The sequence below is a fragment of the Botryllus schlosseri genome, chromosome 5, assembly GCF_051294905.1.
Source record: "Botryllus schlosseri isolate E-star chromosome 5, Bs_hap1, whole genome shotgun sequence".
Lineage (NCBI taxonomy): Eukaryota > Metazoa > Chordata > Ascidiacea > Stolidobranchia > Styelidae > Botryllus > Botryllus schlosseri.
In genome coordinates, this window is record NC_137240.1 from 12,602,600 (window position 1) to 12,618,389 (window position 15,790).

General features: G+C 38.8%; 1 protein-coding gene across 1 annotated transcript; it reads left to right on the forward strand.

The window, feature by feature from the left end:
* Positions 1–605: 605 nt before the first annotated feature.
* On the forward strand, positions 606–15,713 carry LOC145439032 (solute carrier family 12 member 8-like). Its single transcript, XM_080316493.1, has 17 exons — positions 606–1,835; positions 2,117–2,251; positions 2,375–2,569; positions 4,223–4,355; positions 4,424–4,522; positions 4,679–4,804; positions 4,863–4,938; positions 5,190–5,277; positions 5,538–5,604; positions 8,208–8,287; positions 8,348–8,548; positions 9,677–9,802; positions 9,863–9,902; positions 11,532–11,629; positions 13,619–13,846; positions 14,557–14,744; positions 15,326–15,713. The coding sequence occupies exons 1-17, from the start codon at positions 1,764–1,766 to the stop codon at positions 15,498–15,500; spliced, it is 2,127 nt and encodes a 708-aa protein (XP_080172619.1). The 5' UTR covers positions 606–1,763; the 3' UTR covers positions 15,501–15,713.
* Positions 15,714–15,790: the final 77 nt, after the last annotated feature.

Genomic DNA, 15,790 nt, shown 5'->3' on the forward strand with positions numbered 1-15,790 from the left:
CATCAAACGCCGCTGCAATATAAAAATTCCAGGAGTAGATCGTTGTAAGTAAACACAAGCCTCTGCTTTTCGTAGTTCATTGGCATTACACGAAAAAGGCAACCTAGGCGACACTAAATTATAAACATAGAAAATATCGGCTACCTCAGAGACAACAGTGTGGGGAATTTATAATTCGATTGACCAAATCCGACTTTTTCCAATAATTTGAACATATTCCATATTTAAAATTACGTACCGTTAAGATTTCACATGAAAGTTCTACATTTCTGAAATAACGGCATAAATTTCGAATTGGGATCATACAAAGTCATGTCCATACTTCAGCGCGAAGGGCTACTACAAATTATGAACCAACTTGAATAAAATATTTGAAACAATGAAATTGTAACAATGCCGATGTTATTGAATTGACTAAAACCATTACACTATTTCCCCTCGCAGGAACACTGTGCTCATAATTATTCTATTGCTAATATAAACTGATATCATTCTGCCCGAAACAACCACTAAAATCCACTGAGCTAGAGTTGTAGTCAGTCAGACGTGACGTTACATTGTTTGTCGGAAAGCTTGAGATAGCCCATAAGTAGCCTGTATGATATTTCTTCTTGAGTTATAATTTTCAGGGATACCGTGCGTGATACATCCACATCAATACTAGTAAGCAATATCCGTACCGAACTTGAATCATGAATCAATTTTGATCAAGTTCATATGCATAGATAATATCACGATATTCCGCTTATTGAAACAGATAATATTACCACGACTCAGTTACTAGGTTAGTCTTCATATCATGATGACTTTCACGCTTGTGTGAAATGATTGAATCTGTCAAATATCGCTTCACTTGTAAATGAGATCAGTGTTTTGATCAAGCTATATGCTTACGCTTAGCAAAGCATTATACGGTAGGTACGGTAGGCTATATCTCGGAGACGTTACGTTGTTGGAACTATATGCGCTCTCCTCACACAGCGATTAGCCTACTGAAGTGAAGCATTCTGACTCAGCAGCAGTAAAACAGATGTGACTGAATACTATAGTGATTTTCAAAGCTTTCAGACAAATCAATCTAGTCACATTCACACATTGCATGGATAGAAATTGGAAGAATGTAAAATTCTCGAAAAAATAGCCTACTAAGCATATACTGTCAAAGTAATGTTGAATGGCAGTTGACACATTTCGACTTTCTGACAATGTAATGTTATGAACGGGTGTTATGACAAGGCGCGATTTCATATCTAATTGAAAGGCACTCAAACGTCACCAGGCTATATATAATATGGCCAAATGATGGCTGTGACAATTTATCATAACGTACCATACATAAAGTGGTAAAACTATAAATTAGTCCAAAAACTACTCAACACAAAATTCAGTATGTAGTAATGTTGTAGGCAGTAAATTGAAAGTTGAAATAACAAGAATATGCGATGAATAGGCTGCTCAAAACAAAGGTACGGTACTTCATATCGACTATATACCGCTGACTGTATGTCGACCTGTGAGAATCTGTTCGGTGTTCACTAATATCAATTGATGCAGAAATATTTTAACCATCGATTTGATATGGTCATAAAGTTTCTAGGCATGATTGTTAACGAAGTACCGCAATATATTACAGTGGCTGTCACTTGACGAGTCTATATATTCCAGAAGTGCAGGATCTTTTAAGTTTCTAGCCTCATTTCTGTTGATAACCCATCTGTTGGGTTCAGCAATCTATGAATAACCCCCAATGAATTGGGAGTAGTATGGATGGAGAATCGGCCAACCCAACAGATGAACAAAAACTGACGGAGTTATTTGATGAAGAAACTTCACAGGTAGGCTAGTTGCTAGATGTTTGCTGTGATATTTACAACAATCAAAGTCAATCAATGCTCCTTTCATGGGACAAGAAGTAAAGTTCATGAGTAATCGAACACCTTCACTCCTTCATATCAGCCTGATTCAATGCCAAATATGCCCTGATCCAGAAGTGTGCAGGACACAAGTAGCTAAAATCATGATAGAGGATGTAGATTTGTATCCCTGTAAAGCTCGACTTTGGGTAACTAGCTTCAACAACTGTGTTTCGTGGACTTAACCTTCATTCAATTTGCAGACAAAGAAGCCATGGTGGAAAACTCATTTCTTCATCAGGCATCCTGTACTCTTCGGTACATGGGACGGGGTGTTCACATCATGTCTGATTAATATTTTCGGCGTGGTCTTATTCATGCGAACAGGATGGATGGTGGTGGGTTGGTTTTAATTTTCTATCTTAGTCTGTTGTTGAAAAAAAATTCAGATTTCTCTGCTGTAGGCCTACTCATTATAAAATGAATGATGACTTATTACCAATTTGATATCGTATATTTAGGGAAATGCAGGAGTTGGGATGTCTATATTCATCGTTTTCTTGACAATTAGTGTTTCCCTATTGTCATCGTTAGCTGCGATTGGTATCTGCGACTATCTGTGCGACTTCAGCACCGGAGGGGTGTATTTTATCATTTCCCATGTGCTTGGTGGGAAAATCGGTGGAGCTGCAGGAGTGATGTACGCACTGGGTTTGGTAGGTGTATCGTTATTCAGTTGTACTAGGAAATCGAGGATTCAATTATGTATCATCCATTAATTGCTTCATACGTGATATTGTTGCAAAAAGTGCTTGGTTCAGTAATGCCATTTCCATGATCTTTCTAAGCATGTGGCAGAGCATTGCTAATAGCACTTTCGATTATACTTCGGTGCTTGGATAATATCAAGTACTTGGAAAGCAATTGCAAAATTACTCTGTTAATATCTTTTTAATCATTACAAGAGTGAAATTAGAGTGTTCTAGTCATTGTGTGCATGGCCAGGCCTACTTATCATTACTTTTACCATGTAGGGATTAGCAGAGGTGGTCAGTAACGAAGTACTTCTACTTTTTCAAAGTACGCAAGTAGTTTTCCGCTACTTCTGGTACTTACTCAAGTAGATCTGATTTTTGCTACTTCTACTTCTACTTGGTAATATTTTGTGATCTACTTACTTACTTTTTGCTATTTTCATTTTGTCGAATAGAAGTAGTTCAATGCTCCATTCAGGAAGATAGCCTGAGGATTTTCGGGACTGTTTTCACGGAGTATAAACATTAAATTTTCATAAAAGTTGAGTAAAGCTCAGAATTTTTGTCGCGCGCGGAGAAACCAGTATGATTGCACGAAAGTATCGTTGAGTATAATTTAGGTAGCGGGTTGGCTTGGCTCCGTTCACACCACATTTTCACCCTTTGCCCATATGAAATATTTCATCATAGTAGGCTATATATGGCCCATCACAACGTTTGAAACTGATGTTGCGCAAACTAGCATTTACTTATCATATCATAATTCAGCATGTCCATGGCGTGTCCTAATGTGGAAAAGTGGACTCTTGCTTTTTTATTTTATTTTTGGAGCTGTTTTACCATACCACATTACCACCTTTGAAACTTTCTGGAATAAAGACATGAAATACATGTTCCGCTTTTTGAAGTAGTATTTATAATTCACTTTCAAATCCCAGTATCATATACTTTGAGTTCTAATTAATATCAGTTCTTTTGTTTGGATAACATACATGTTGAAGTATAAAAGCAAGTGTAGTAATGCGGTTAATTTCCGGAAATAAAGCTACACAATATGGCGTTTTTACGGTTCACCATATTTTTTATTAACGTTTACTAATTGCGCAAAGTGTTTACACAGTACAACTTCTCCGTATTGCTCTACGACTAAACTACGGGCTTAATAATATGGGGGAGGGCGCCATACCATGATATTTTCTAAAACGTGCTGTTCGAGAAAACAAGAGGATTAGTATCGCATTTCCGTATCAATACTCTCATTCTCATCCCTTGCTGCGGACGTATGCCTATGCTGTCGAAAATTGGATAGCCTACCTCCTTGTATGCATCAATATGAATCGAGCTCGGCACCTTTCGCATAGTTCAATTTGCACCTTTTGACAATCCATTTGAACGAATTACGATCGTTTTCACAACTACTTACTTGAGTAGATTTAAAGTCGGTCAATTCTACTTCTACTTCAAGTAGTTTTAGGTTGCTTGTAGAAGAAGTACTTCTACTCGTACTTGAGTGGATTTTTTTCGTCGCTACTTCTACTTGAGTAGCTTTCTTGACTACTTTGACCACCTCTGGGGATTTGACAACATATGTGTAATGCACTTGTTCATGAACAGTGTTCGGTTTCTGCATTATACTGCACTGGATTTGCCGAATCTATAACAGACACGATAGGGTGGACTAATCCTTGGGCAATTCGCGGCACGGCGGCCGTTACACTTTTAGTACTCGTTGGAATTAACCTTGCTGGTAAGTCGGTTATGAATTGCTCGAGTATATTCATCGTGATCGGATGTGAAATATTTGACCTTTCGCAGGTGTGAAGTGGGTGATACGTTTGCAATTGTTACTGCTGCTTGTCCTTATTGTATCAACCAGCGATTTCATAATAGGCACAGCAATTCATACAGATCCGGGTAAGTCTGCCACATGACTTCGTGCTTATAAGCAGGAACATAGCCAGAGCCTTGACCTGGCCAAAATCTGACATATCGAAGTGAAGTTGCGCTAAGAATACTCTTTGACTATTATCCCTCGTTACTATTTCCATATGTGAATTTTGGTGTTTTCAGCTGTCGGATTCGTGGGCTATTCGGCGGAAGTGCTGTCAAACAATACATATCAATCATACACAGAGGGAGAGGACTTTTTTTCTGTGTTCGGTGTATTTTTCCCAACAGCGACCGGTGTCATGGCTGGTAGATTTCGTTTTATATTATGAAATCCGAGAATCGCATGTCATGTCTTGAATTTTAGGTGTGAATATGTCTGGCGACCTTAAAACTCCGAAAAAAAGCATACCTCTCGGGACACTGTCTGCAATATTTTTAACGTAAGTTATTGATTGTTGGTTGTTTTTTAAATCTTTTCTAATGATTCTCTCGCATGTAAATATCATTTTCACGATGGCAGCAATATGCTACGACTTAGTTTTATCATGTGTTCTTGTACTGGATAGCATTGATTTTATGCCGTATGTCACTGGATTTTTGGTTTAATCCTGATCTATCCTGTCTACATGTCTTGCTGCCACCCTATGAATCTTGGGAAATTAATATTTTTCATTCAATGATGTTTTTGAAGGTTCCTCCTATACCTCTTATTTGTGCTGCTGCTTGGATCAACGTGCTTAAGGTCAGCGCTGCAAAATGACTTCATGATAGCAGAGAAAGTGAGTGTAATATTTCTTTATTTTGGTGCAATTGTAACATTTGATTTGTTGCTGCTGCCTGTTTGTTTGCATGTAGCCTACAGTGGTGTGTTTATGATACATACTATACATTGGTATAGTATATATGCAATTCATTGATGTCATATGTTATGCTAGGTGTATACATATGCAACGCAAGATGTTGTGATGTGTATTTACTGGAGCATGAAGAGTGGTGATTTATGTGTGTGTGTCACATGTAACATTGCTTTGTTCATAAGGTTTCTGCAGTGTCATTTCTTTGGCTTGCTGGCTTGTACATGTCCAGTACATCTTCTTGCAGCACAGGTAAGGTCATGCTTAGCTTGGAAATTTGCATGAGCCGAAATCGAATACTTGCACTAGGGTTGTCCATAATTTGGAAAATCTCACAAATCCTGCGTATCCATGTCTCATTGTATAGATTATTGATAAAAAACATCGATGAGCCTGCAATAAGTTCAGAAGAAAGTCGTTAAGATTTGTCTAAATGCGTTTGAAAGTGGCTGCTACAGAGTGGGCGTACCAGCGACCATAGAACGGCGAGAATACTAGGAATCATGAAATCACGGCGATTGATTGGGTAAGCGGCTATGCCTGAATGACTATGACAGTGGCGGCTTGCTGATCAGCTGTTCGAGGAGTCTGGTAACGGCGGTGAATCTGTAAGCGCATTGTAGGTTGGTTCGCATATGATGATTTGAGATTGATTCGGGATATGTTTAGTAACATATTACATAACGAACAAAAGACAGCTGCTTCACAAAAACGTTTGAAACATGACTGGGTTATTGTGAAGGTAACCGTTGTAGTCTGTGTAGGGTGTACCTTGCTTTCATCGAGGGAAAACACACAAAGAAACATTGCAATGGCAGTTATGCAAGTAGCGTACGAATTTCTAGTTTCAGAAGGGATCTACCATCATTGATTACAAATATGAATCTTAACAGTGCTAATACTTTGTCTGACCTCATTTGGCTCTGGTCGTGGTATATAATTTAAGTTTTGAATGCTCTAAGGATGGACTGAATCGTCCGTTTATGCGTGGCACCTGTCCGATTCTTACAGCAATATGAATCTACCCGTAAGTGCTGTCAAAGTCCTCTATCATACCAGTGAAAGAGATCTAAAGGTATGCACATACTATGCTGGTAGGGTCAGCAAAACTACAGTTTGCTTGTAGAGCTTATAGCCTGTCCCAAATGAATCATAGATCATCACTGGCTGCATCACGACTGATGTTTAAATCAAACCAGACATTCATATATAAATGGATTTAATCGATGCGATAGTTCCACTTCTTCGTAGTTCCAATGTAAGCTACCTGGTCGATCCACATATCATCTTATAAGCATGCAGGATTGTCACCCGCAGCATCCATCTCACATGCTGTGCTGCACCAGTTTGGCGATGGCTAATACTTTACCTGCACCCAGAAAAGCAGGAGGACTCGGCGTAATCACAAGCATATCAGACTAGATGTTTCTCGGATTTATATTTAGTCCTACAAGTTCACAATCATTCTCTGTTACACCTCTGCCATGTCTGCAATAGGCTTTTGCTGCTATGAACCTATCGTAACTGACTTTTTAACTAAAACATTAAATCACCAGGTGTCACATATTATTGTTAAATCACCAACCTACAATGCCCCTACAGAATCATCGCCGTTAGCAAACTTCTTTAATGAGTAGAAGCACGTAATCAGAAAGTTGCTGCGGTCGTGATCATTCTAGCATAACTGATTAACCAATCAAGAGCCGTGATTTCGTGATTATTAGTCTTTTCTCCGTTCTATGGTCGCTGGCACGCCCACTCTACAGCAGCTACTTTCAAACGCATTTAGACAAATCTTAACGACTTTCCTGAGAGCTCATTGCAGGCTCATTGACGTTTTTTATCAATAATCTATAGAATGAGAAATGGATACGCAGCATTTGTGAGATTTTCCAAATTATGGACAACCCTAACTTGCACGCTTGGGAATGCAAATAACTTTGTTTGGCAGCACATATTATAGTGGTGGGTGCAGTGTGCTTTGTATATAATGCGTGAATACTGTAGCGTAGTGTGAAGTGTGAATATCTTTTCTATAATTTCAAAATCCTACAATGTAGAAATTATTGATATAAAAGACCAAATAGTTTTGGTAATTTTTTGATGAAATTTCGTATGGATAATTGCTGAGCTTTTTGTGTCTTCTATCTTTCTAAATATGTCTTTCTATTAGACTACCGTACGTCCGTACCTATCTTGGGGTGTAACGTGGTGTCTTGTGGTACATGTGCATCGCTTGATGTCAAACCTGAACATAGCTTTGCTTTCTGTGACTGTGCACATGTATCCTACAGCTGTATAGCAGTGCAATGTGTTGCTACTTGCTCTTTAAAGCTTCGTAAATCTGCTTAACTAATTCATGGGTAGAGAATAATTGTGTACACTATGCATGGTGCACGATGCCTCGGCTCAGCTACAATACTTGGATGTTGGACCTTAATGGTTCGAATTTCAGTTTCAGCATTGAAGGGGCCTACATATTCCCAGCGATACTTTACATACACTTGTAATGCTTTACCAAATATGACTTTTAATAGTGTAAGGGCCAATTTTAAGGTTTTAATGAGGCTAATGTATACAGGTAGGGCATGTTCGATTCCATGTTCTTAAACAGTAACTTTTTTCTAATAAGTGTTCGCTACTGGTCAAGATGTAGGCTACTTAATGATACCATTGGTATTAATGAGATGCAGATGTAACACATAGCTCGAATCGATATGATCTCGATTGTAGGCCTTCGTCCTGATGTGACGATGGAACCGTTGATACCCCAGAGGGGGCTTTCCTAGCGCCTACATGATGCAAGTTTGAAATGTATTATGCGATCCATTCAATGCTTTTTACTTTATTACAAGGGCTATACGGCGCACCGCGTGTCCTCCAATCGATAGCGGATCAAAATGTGGTGCCCTTCATCAAATGTTTTGGCAAGGGCGTGAGTTTTGTGATGTCAGAATACTATTTTTCGCACCAACTACAACGCTTGACGTTTCAGTACGGCCCAAACAAGACACCGATCGTTGCCATATGCTTTGTTGCTGGGCTCTCTCTTTTGTTCATCTTGATCGGAAACCTCAACGTGATTTCTCCCATGATCACTTGCAACTTTATGTTGGTGTACGCTGTGGTGGATTACGCGCATTTCGCTCTGATGATGGACTGCGGGATGGAACACGTAGCTAAAGCGTCTGATGCTGTGAGTACCAAGTTTTATCGGACTGTACACCTCGCTGGTGGCTGGTATCTTTACAGTTGATATGTGATACTTTTCCACGGATACAATGATTTATTGAATATTGTGCAATGCATTAGAATATTGTTCTGGTTGCGAAGTAGTCCACGGTTAATACTGATACGATTGTTGATGTACAATTGTACAATGTTCTTTTCAATTCTCCACTAGCTGCCGACGATTACCCCTGACTAGTGTCAGCCGAAAATATTCGGGTTCATTTCAATAGGAATATACTAATCAAATTTGTATTGAAGTTATGTACCTCCAAGAAACTCTTGAAATATTGGTTTTGTATGTATGAAAGGGAAAGTCATGTAGGCCTATTAGGTACTAGCCTTTGGTTTGTTGCTTCATCTCTGTCGCAAATTACCGCATATGTCCAGATTTGTTATCGACACCCATGATTCAATGAGAAAGTTATACGCGATTTAAATTACTAAGAGACATTTTTACAATCTGCCGAATGTTTACATTTAGTTAGTTACTTCAATGCTGTCGCAAATCCAACTACAATTTCTTTCTTTCTTGGAGATAGCCTTGAAAATGAAGGTGCACGAATCGACTATATTTGGAATTTCTTTTTCAATCTATGTTTTGGGTCTTGTGTGGTTAGCATGTGTTGACTATCTGACTAATTAGCAGGTCATAAAGTCCTTGAGTCTAACTCCTTGTCAATGAAATCATAATTGGAGCGAAATATGCTTTTGGTCTCTACTTTTCGTATCCCCTTCATGTTCCTGTCCTTTATTCTGAATTCATGACGTAGTTAGCTTTTGATACAATACACAGCCTACCATGCTGTGCACCAATATCTGGTGGTTTTTGACATAATCTAAATCGCCGGTGTCAAGATATTGTACTTGTTCTTAGCAATGCCTTGTTACTTAGATGTGACACGATAGGACCGATTTATAAGGGAGCAATGTTCTTAATTTTACATTATGTCAATATGGCCCAATTCGTGCATAGTGTGATGTAGTTATGAGTTCTGACTGTATCCAGCAACGTATTTGACCAAGTAGGACCAGTAAGGCCCGGATATGTATATGTAATGCAAGGCCCAGCACGGACTCTGGTGCGTTTTACTAGGACGTCACAGAGTTTGATGTCAAGAATACAGACGACGCACTTCAAGAGTACAAGGACGCTCGGCAAAATCTGTTTCGAATAAAATCCAATCAAGATTTCAACGCCAATCCGGAAACATCGAGAGCTGTAAGTAGAATGCACGATATCCGTCAACAAGTCATTATGACTATTAATTGATCATTTCAGGAAGAAGACATCGTGGTGAATTCTCCAAACGGAAACACAGGTAGGCTACTCGTGTTGGAATTTTCATTAGTAACAGGATATGTTCTGGTGTGTTGTGGTTCAACAGCAACGCTAGTATTCATCATCGATCATCCATGAAATGTACTTGTGAACGAAATTCGTTCCGTTTCTTTATGTCAGATTAAGTTCCTTTACGCTCTTCAACAACTATTGTGTCGTAGCGCCCGTGTGTACACTGTTACGCCGGGAGTAATGATAATGTCGCTAAGGATATTTATCGCTGCTCTTGGTATAAATATGTCGTTACACAAAGTCTCGAACGATGGAAGTTCGCAATACATCATGCTGAAATATATGGCTGGTATATTCACGGAACGTTACATATTCCCTACCCTCTGTGAAATAAAACACTGGGACAGGATAATGTAAACAGTTTTCTTTGCTAACTGCGTTCACATTATCTATATATTACGTAGGTTCTACCCATTATCCTTTGTGTTTCATTCCGTAACATTTGACCATTACTACATGAGTTTGTTGATGATATTCTGTAATCTTGCGCTGTATTTGATAATCTTGATAGTGGCAATCGTGTTTTGTTATAGACGTGGTTCGATTTGCTGTGGTATAAATTCAACTGATTTACACAGTAGTTTACCGAAGTGAAATTTAGAAATACGACAAAGTCTATTTGCTGTTTGTATTGTGGGCGTGACTTTACGGTACGTTCTGATATTGCTGCTCTTGTAATGTCAATGGAGTTACGCGTTAGCTTACTTGAAACACTATTTCGTATTAGGTGCATTGTTTGATTTTTCCTTCTGAACTGTGCCAGGCGTTTACATTCCATTCGCAAATATGAAGCATTCGATTAATAAATGAATGGAAAGAATTTGTTTTACTTGTGTCAATATTCAAAGTTATCCTCCGACTAAGGAAAAATTGGCGATATATCGTATTCAACTGAACTCGCTTACATTTCCGACATTGGATAGTAAGAGGTTTTGCCTTGATCAAAGGATTCGAAATGTTGTGTGTGGCAATAATATAGGTAACATTCTATGCGACACTGGACAATTACACGAGACTTGTTTGAATATTGCAAAATTATGACCCTGATGCAATAAGCCAGCATGGGATGCTTGGCGGCAGTGATAATGCATGACACGTTACCGCCTGGGGTGGATGTCTCAAGGGAACTAAACATTTAGTGCCACTTGCTCAATATGGTTTTAGGTATTTGGTCCAAATCCGGGGTTCACAACCTGCGATTCTAACTCTACGCAAGTGACCAAAAATGTCGAAACTCCTGACTTCAAACTTCCCAGCTTCCTCTTCATCTTTCGGCATCTTCAAAACGGTGCCCACACTCTTCTCCCTAATCTCTTTGTTGTTATGCCCAACTTTCCAGCCTGATGCATATTCATAAATTCATTATTACTGTTTTAATAATCACTTATTTCAGTACTATGTGTTTGTACTATTGCTACGCTTGTGTTATATGGGGTACAATTTTTACAGGCATATGTTATTTAACGATGTCATCAAATTAATGATAAATCTTTTGCTCACGACCGTTATATTGGCGAGTCCCTAATGTTGCACTGCAAAGCGGCCGTCTAGAAAATGTTCTACTGGGATTTCAACTCGGTATCTTGTAATGTTTCAGATGATGCGGAGCATTCACTTTATAAAACGTTCAATCTGAAACAGGACTCAGCTAAGGACGGATTGCAGCCGGAGGAAAATCCTGATAGCAATTTTGAAGTGAGTGATCTGTCTATTCCCCCGTCAAGGACTACGTTGGTTGTGGTGTGGGTTGTGATTTGTTTGCGAATTGGTGTACTTGTACAGAGAGCTTTGGGGCGGATCCTGAATGGATTTTGTAGTTTTTGCATAGAACCATTCTGGGTTGGGATGAGTTTATCTTGAACAAAAGGGATCCTATTGAGGGTCTGTGATGGCAAATGACGCCAATATTGAATACACTGGTCAACAAAATGAAAAAAACAAATTTGTCATCTACGAGTCGTGTCTAGGGTTTTCAAGGGTGCTGATTACAAATATCGCATTAGTTTTGCCACATTGATTCCAGTTTAGAAAATACGTATACACTTCAAGAGCCGTATTTACCCCCTAAATATTTCACTTGGTAGGAAGTAAATCGTAGCTTTTTTACTTTTTACTGTGCATCAATAGATAATTGCCTATGAAGAACCCCCCCCCCCCCTTGTTTGTGGAAAATGAAGTTTGTCAAGCCTTGAAATTGAACTATTGCACAAGCACAACGAAAATACATTTTCTCCTGTATCAAGTGGTAATTTTACCAAGATGAAGGAGGGGTATGAAGCTGTCAAATTATTCCTTAAAATCTCAACTCTTTTGACTTGTAAATGGACAATTTTCTGCTGAGCGAACTCAAAGTGGGTATGCCTAGTACTCCTAATAAACGAGCGGTTTAAAGCTGGTATCGTTGATGGACCTCATATTCGAATACGGATGAAGGATTCCAATTTCATATTAGGAAAGTAGCTCACTGCATTGAATTCCTTCTGAGACACAGTAAATAAAACTTTTTGGAAGATTACAAACAGTGGGTCCGAAAATTGGTATCTGCATGTGAAAAAGTTGAAGCGAATATGACCATTAAAGTTTGCTCCCTGTTCAGTCATCTTGATATATTTCCTGTTCATTTTTGTGATTAGAGTGAAAAGTCAGGGAAAAGGTTCCACCAAAACAGCAAAAGAAAGATATCAACATAGATGAGATGAACATATCATGACAGACTATTGCTGGAACCTTTCGAGAGACTGCACTAAATTGCTTACAAGCATAAATCGTGCAACAACAATTTTGTTTCAAGATAAATTGTTAAAATTGTATTCCAACTGACTATTTTGAATTAACAGCAGATGTTTGACATAAAACTGATTGATCAATGCAACGTTATTTGAGTATTTCAGTGGATACTTATGCATATGATGGGAGTTCATTTATGTACATTGGACATGCTTTCCGCATGGCTACCCCATGAAATTGTTAGGCTGTCCGAAAAATCAATGCACGACAAATTTCAACCAGTACAAGCAAAGTAATTAAAGTACAAAATCTTGGATTTGAAGAATATAGTATTTACAGTGGCAAATTCTCAATTATTTATTACAGGTCTATCACTGTAAATACTATGATTGGTAATATCGAATTTTAAACATCAATAACCTCGTTTCTACTGGTTTGAATTGAGTCCAGGTTGTTGTGCATCGTTTTTGAAGACAATCTAACAATTTCATGGGACAGCCTATATCCAAAATCCAAAACTTTTTCTCTTATAGCAATGTCACTATATGTTGGAATTGAGACAAAATTGGTGTGCAGCATTTTTTCTAGGTAACGCAACGATTTTATCAAATAGCCAGTCTGATTTGAAAAAAAAGTTGTTTTTGAACAGCCCTAATATTGATGTGTGATGTTATCAAGGCTAATGCAAATCTCGGAGTAGCGGCCGGCATCAAATTTTATTTCATCAGGAAATTTCTTTGATGCTTTCGATTATCGCTAAAACCGTTTTTATGCTTCGCTTTTCTTTATAACCATTTGCGTCCTTGAAGGAAGTCAAACATAGCTACAAGCTAATGCTCCTTACTCATGTCATTCCGACTTCACAGGAGATAAATGTGTATGTTAAATGCTAAAATCTTAAATCATACCCACTTGAGTACAGTACTTTGTTACTGACCACCTCTGATCAATTTGCAGGAAACGGAACAGGAATCGTTTGTTGGCGCGTTTGACACGTCAGCCTCGGAAGTGGCAGAACCTACTGGTCCTGCGCCAAGCGGTCCCGCAGAGCAAGGCTTTGATTCTTGTAACGAAGCTCAAAGTCATGTCGACGCGTCAAACGAAAACCGCAAAGTGTATGCGGATGTCAAATCAGGAACAGAATGGTACACTGTGCTATGTAACCGGTGGATGTCGTTGTTTGGGGTAATTGTTTTGTATTACTATTGTACTTTGTGTCTGATTATTGTGATTTAGTTGCTCCTTGTCTTGCTGATGTCACACCGACTATCCCCAATCATTTAATCCCGTCGCAGCAGCCTATATCTATTCATAGCTATTATTAAATACAATTTTATAAGGAATTTGCGGTATATCTGTTGTTCTCAACTCAACACATTTTTCTATCGTTGGCATTCGCAACGAGTCTTGTACAGAGTACTTTTTTGACCATCCTATAGCTGTTTCTATCGTGAATAAATGCCTACAAATATATTTGGTTCTGTAAAAATGTATGGAGAACACATTCCTTTTGATGAATTAGTTTCACTTGTAGCTTGCTTTAAACGCGTCAATAGTCTTGCAATGCAAGATTGATAGTCCATGACTCGACATTGGTGCTGGGAAACGTATCATTGACCTGATCATACCTGCACTTACACAGCATCTGTGACTGGTTTAATCTGGTTGTGATTATATGTACTACGAAAAATGTATGGTTGCCTGACATTCAGCATGCAACAAATGAAAATTATACTCAAGCGTGTGGGTTTTAGCCTGCGGGATTGGAGCATTTATTTGCCTTTACAATCCCAAAGCTAACCCTAACTTTAACCCACATACGCAAGTGTCACACGGCAAAGTATGTACAATTGTACATGAAATGTCCGTGGACCAATATCTAATGTTTTTTTCAGGTCGTCCTGAGTATTGTAGTGATGTTCCTCATCAACTGGATGTACAGTCTCATCAACATCCTAATCTTCACGATATTGCTGCTGTACATCTCGCAAGCTGGACGCGGCTTGAGTCCCGGCGTCGCCAGCAACTTCAGCTTCAAAGATTGGATCGTGGGGCTGTTCAAGTCTCTCAGGAAAGGCGGAAAGTAAGGTTACGGTACAGCGTTTCCAAATTCGATTAAAAGTTGAATTATAGCGACACAGCTTTTTTGCAAATAAGATTTGAAATGATATTAATGAATTCGAAAAAACTTATGCGTGTACAGCAAGCTTGGTTTCACTCTACTTTGTACAGTGTACAGTGTTATCCTGTAGCATTTTCAGGAAAACCAGGAATTTGAGCATAGAAAGATTTCACAAATTTGATTATAATTAGATTACCGGCATTTCACTGTAATCAGCCCGACTAAACAACTGAATTATCTAGTTGTACAAGTCTGGTATTCAGTTGAATGGTATATTCATATTGAAATGAACCAAAATATTTTTGGCTGACACTCGTCAGGGGTAATCGTCAGCGACTAGTAGAGAATTGGAAAGAACATTGTATACAAACAATCGTATCACAAATTATGACGTCACCAGCATGAGCTTTCGGATAAGAGCGTTCAATGTACTTTTTTTGGATGGTACACGAACTCCTTTTGTTGACACAGCCTTGGCTGATGTATTTTGATAAAAGTCGACTCCAAGTCTGGTATTGTTGCATCGCTTTCAATTTTCGAAGGTCTACGAATCAGGAACGAGTCTCTCTGGTTCACGGCCCCATCGTGATGAGCACGGTACCGGAGCAGTTAACTTGCGACAACGAAGACTACGCCAACCGTAGCAGATACCATCACGCTCAGACCGAAAATCACAACTACTCGTCGGTATTGCCGATGACGCCGCCCGTGCCTTGATTTGCAACACCTCGGGACTGCAATTTAGTTGATATTTTAGTGATAGCTTTTGAATAACTTATTTATTGCGCTTACTTTTCGCTTAGGCAACGTTTTATTTGATGGTACTGTAGATTTTAGTTCGGGACACGGTGCAAGCTACATTCTGTTGTTCATAGAGATTTTAAGATATTTGCACATAACTGCTGTACAACAATACAATTTTTGATGCTATTTCCTGTTGTCTGGTTACTTTCATATATTGGATTTTCGGTGGAGGTAGAGACAAAAACGGAGCAGACAAAGGTGCT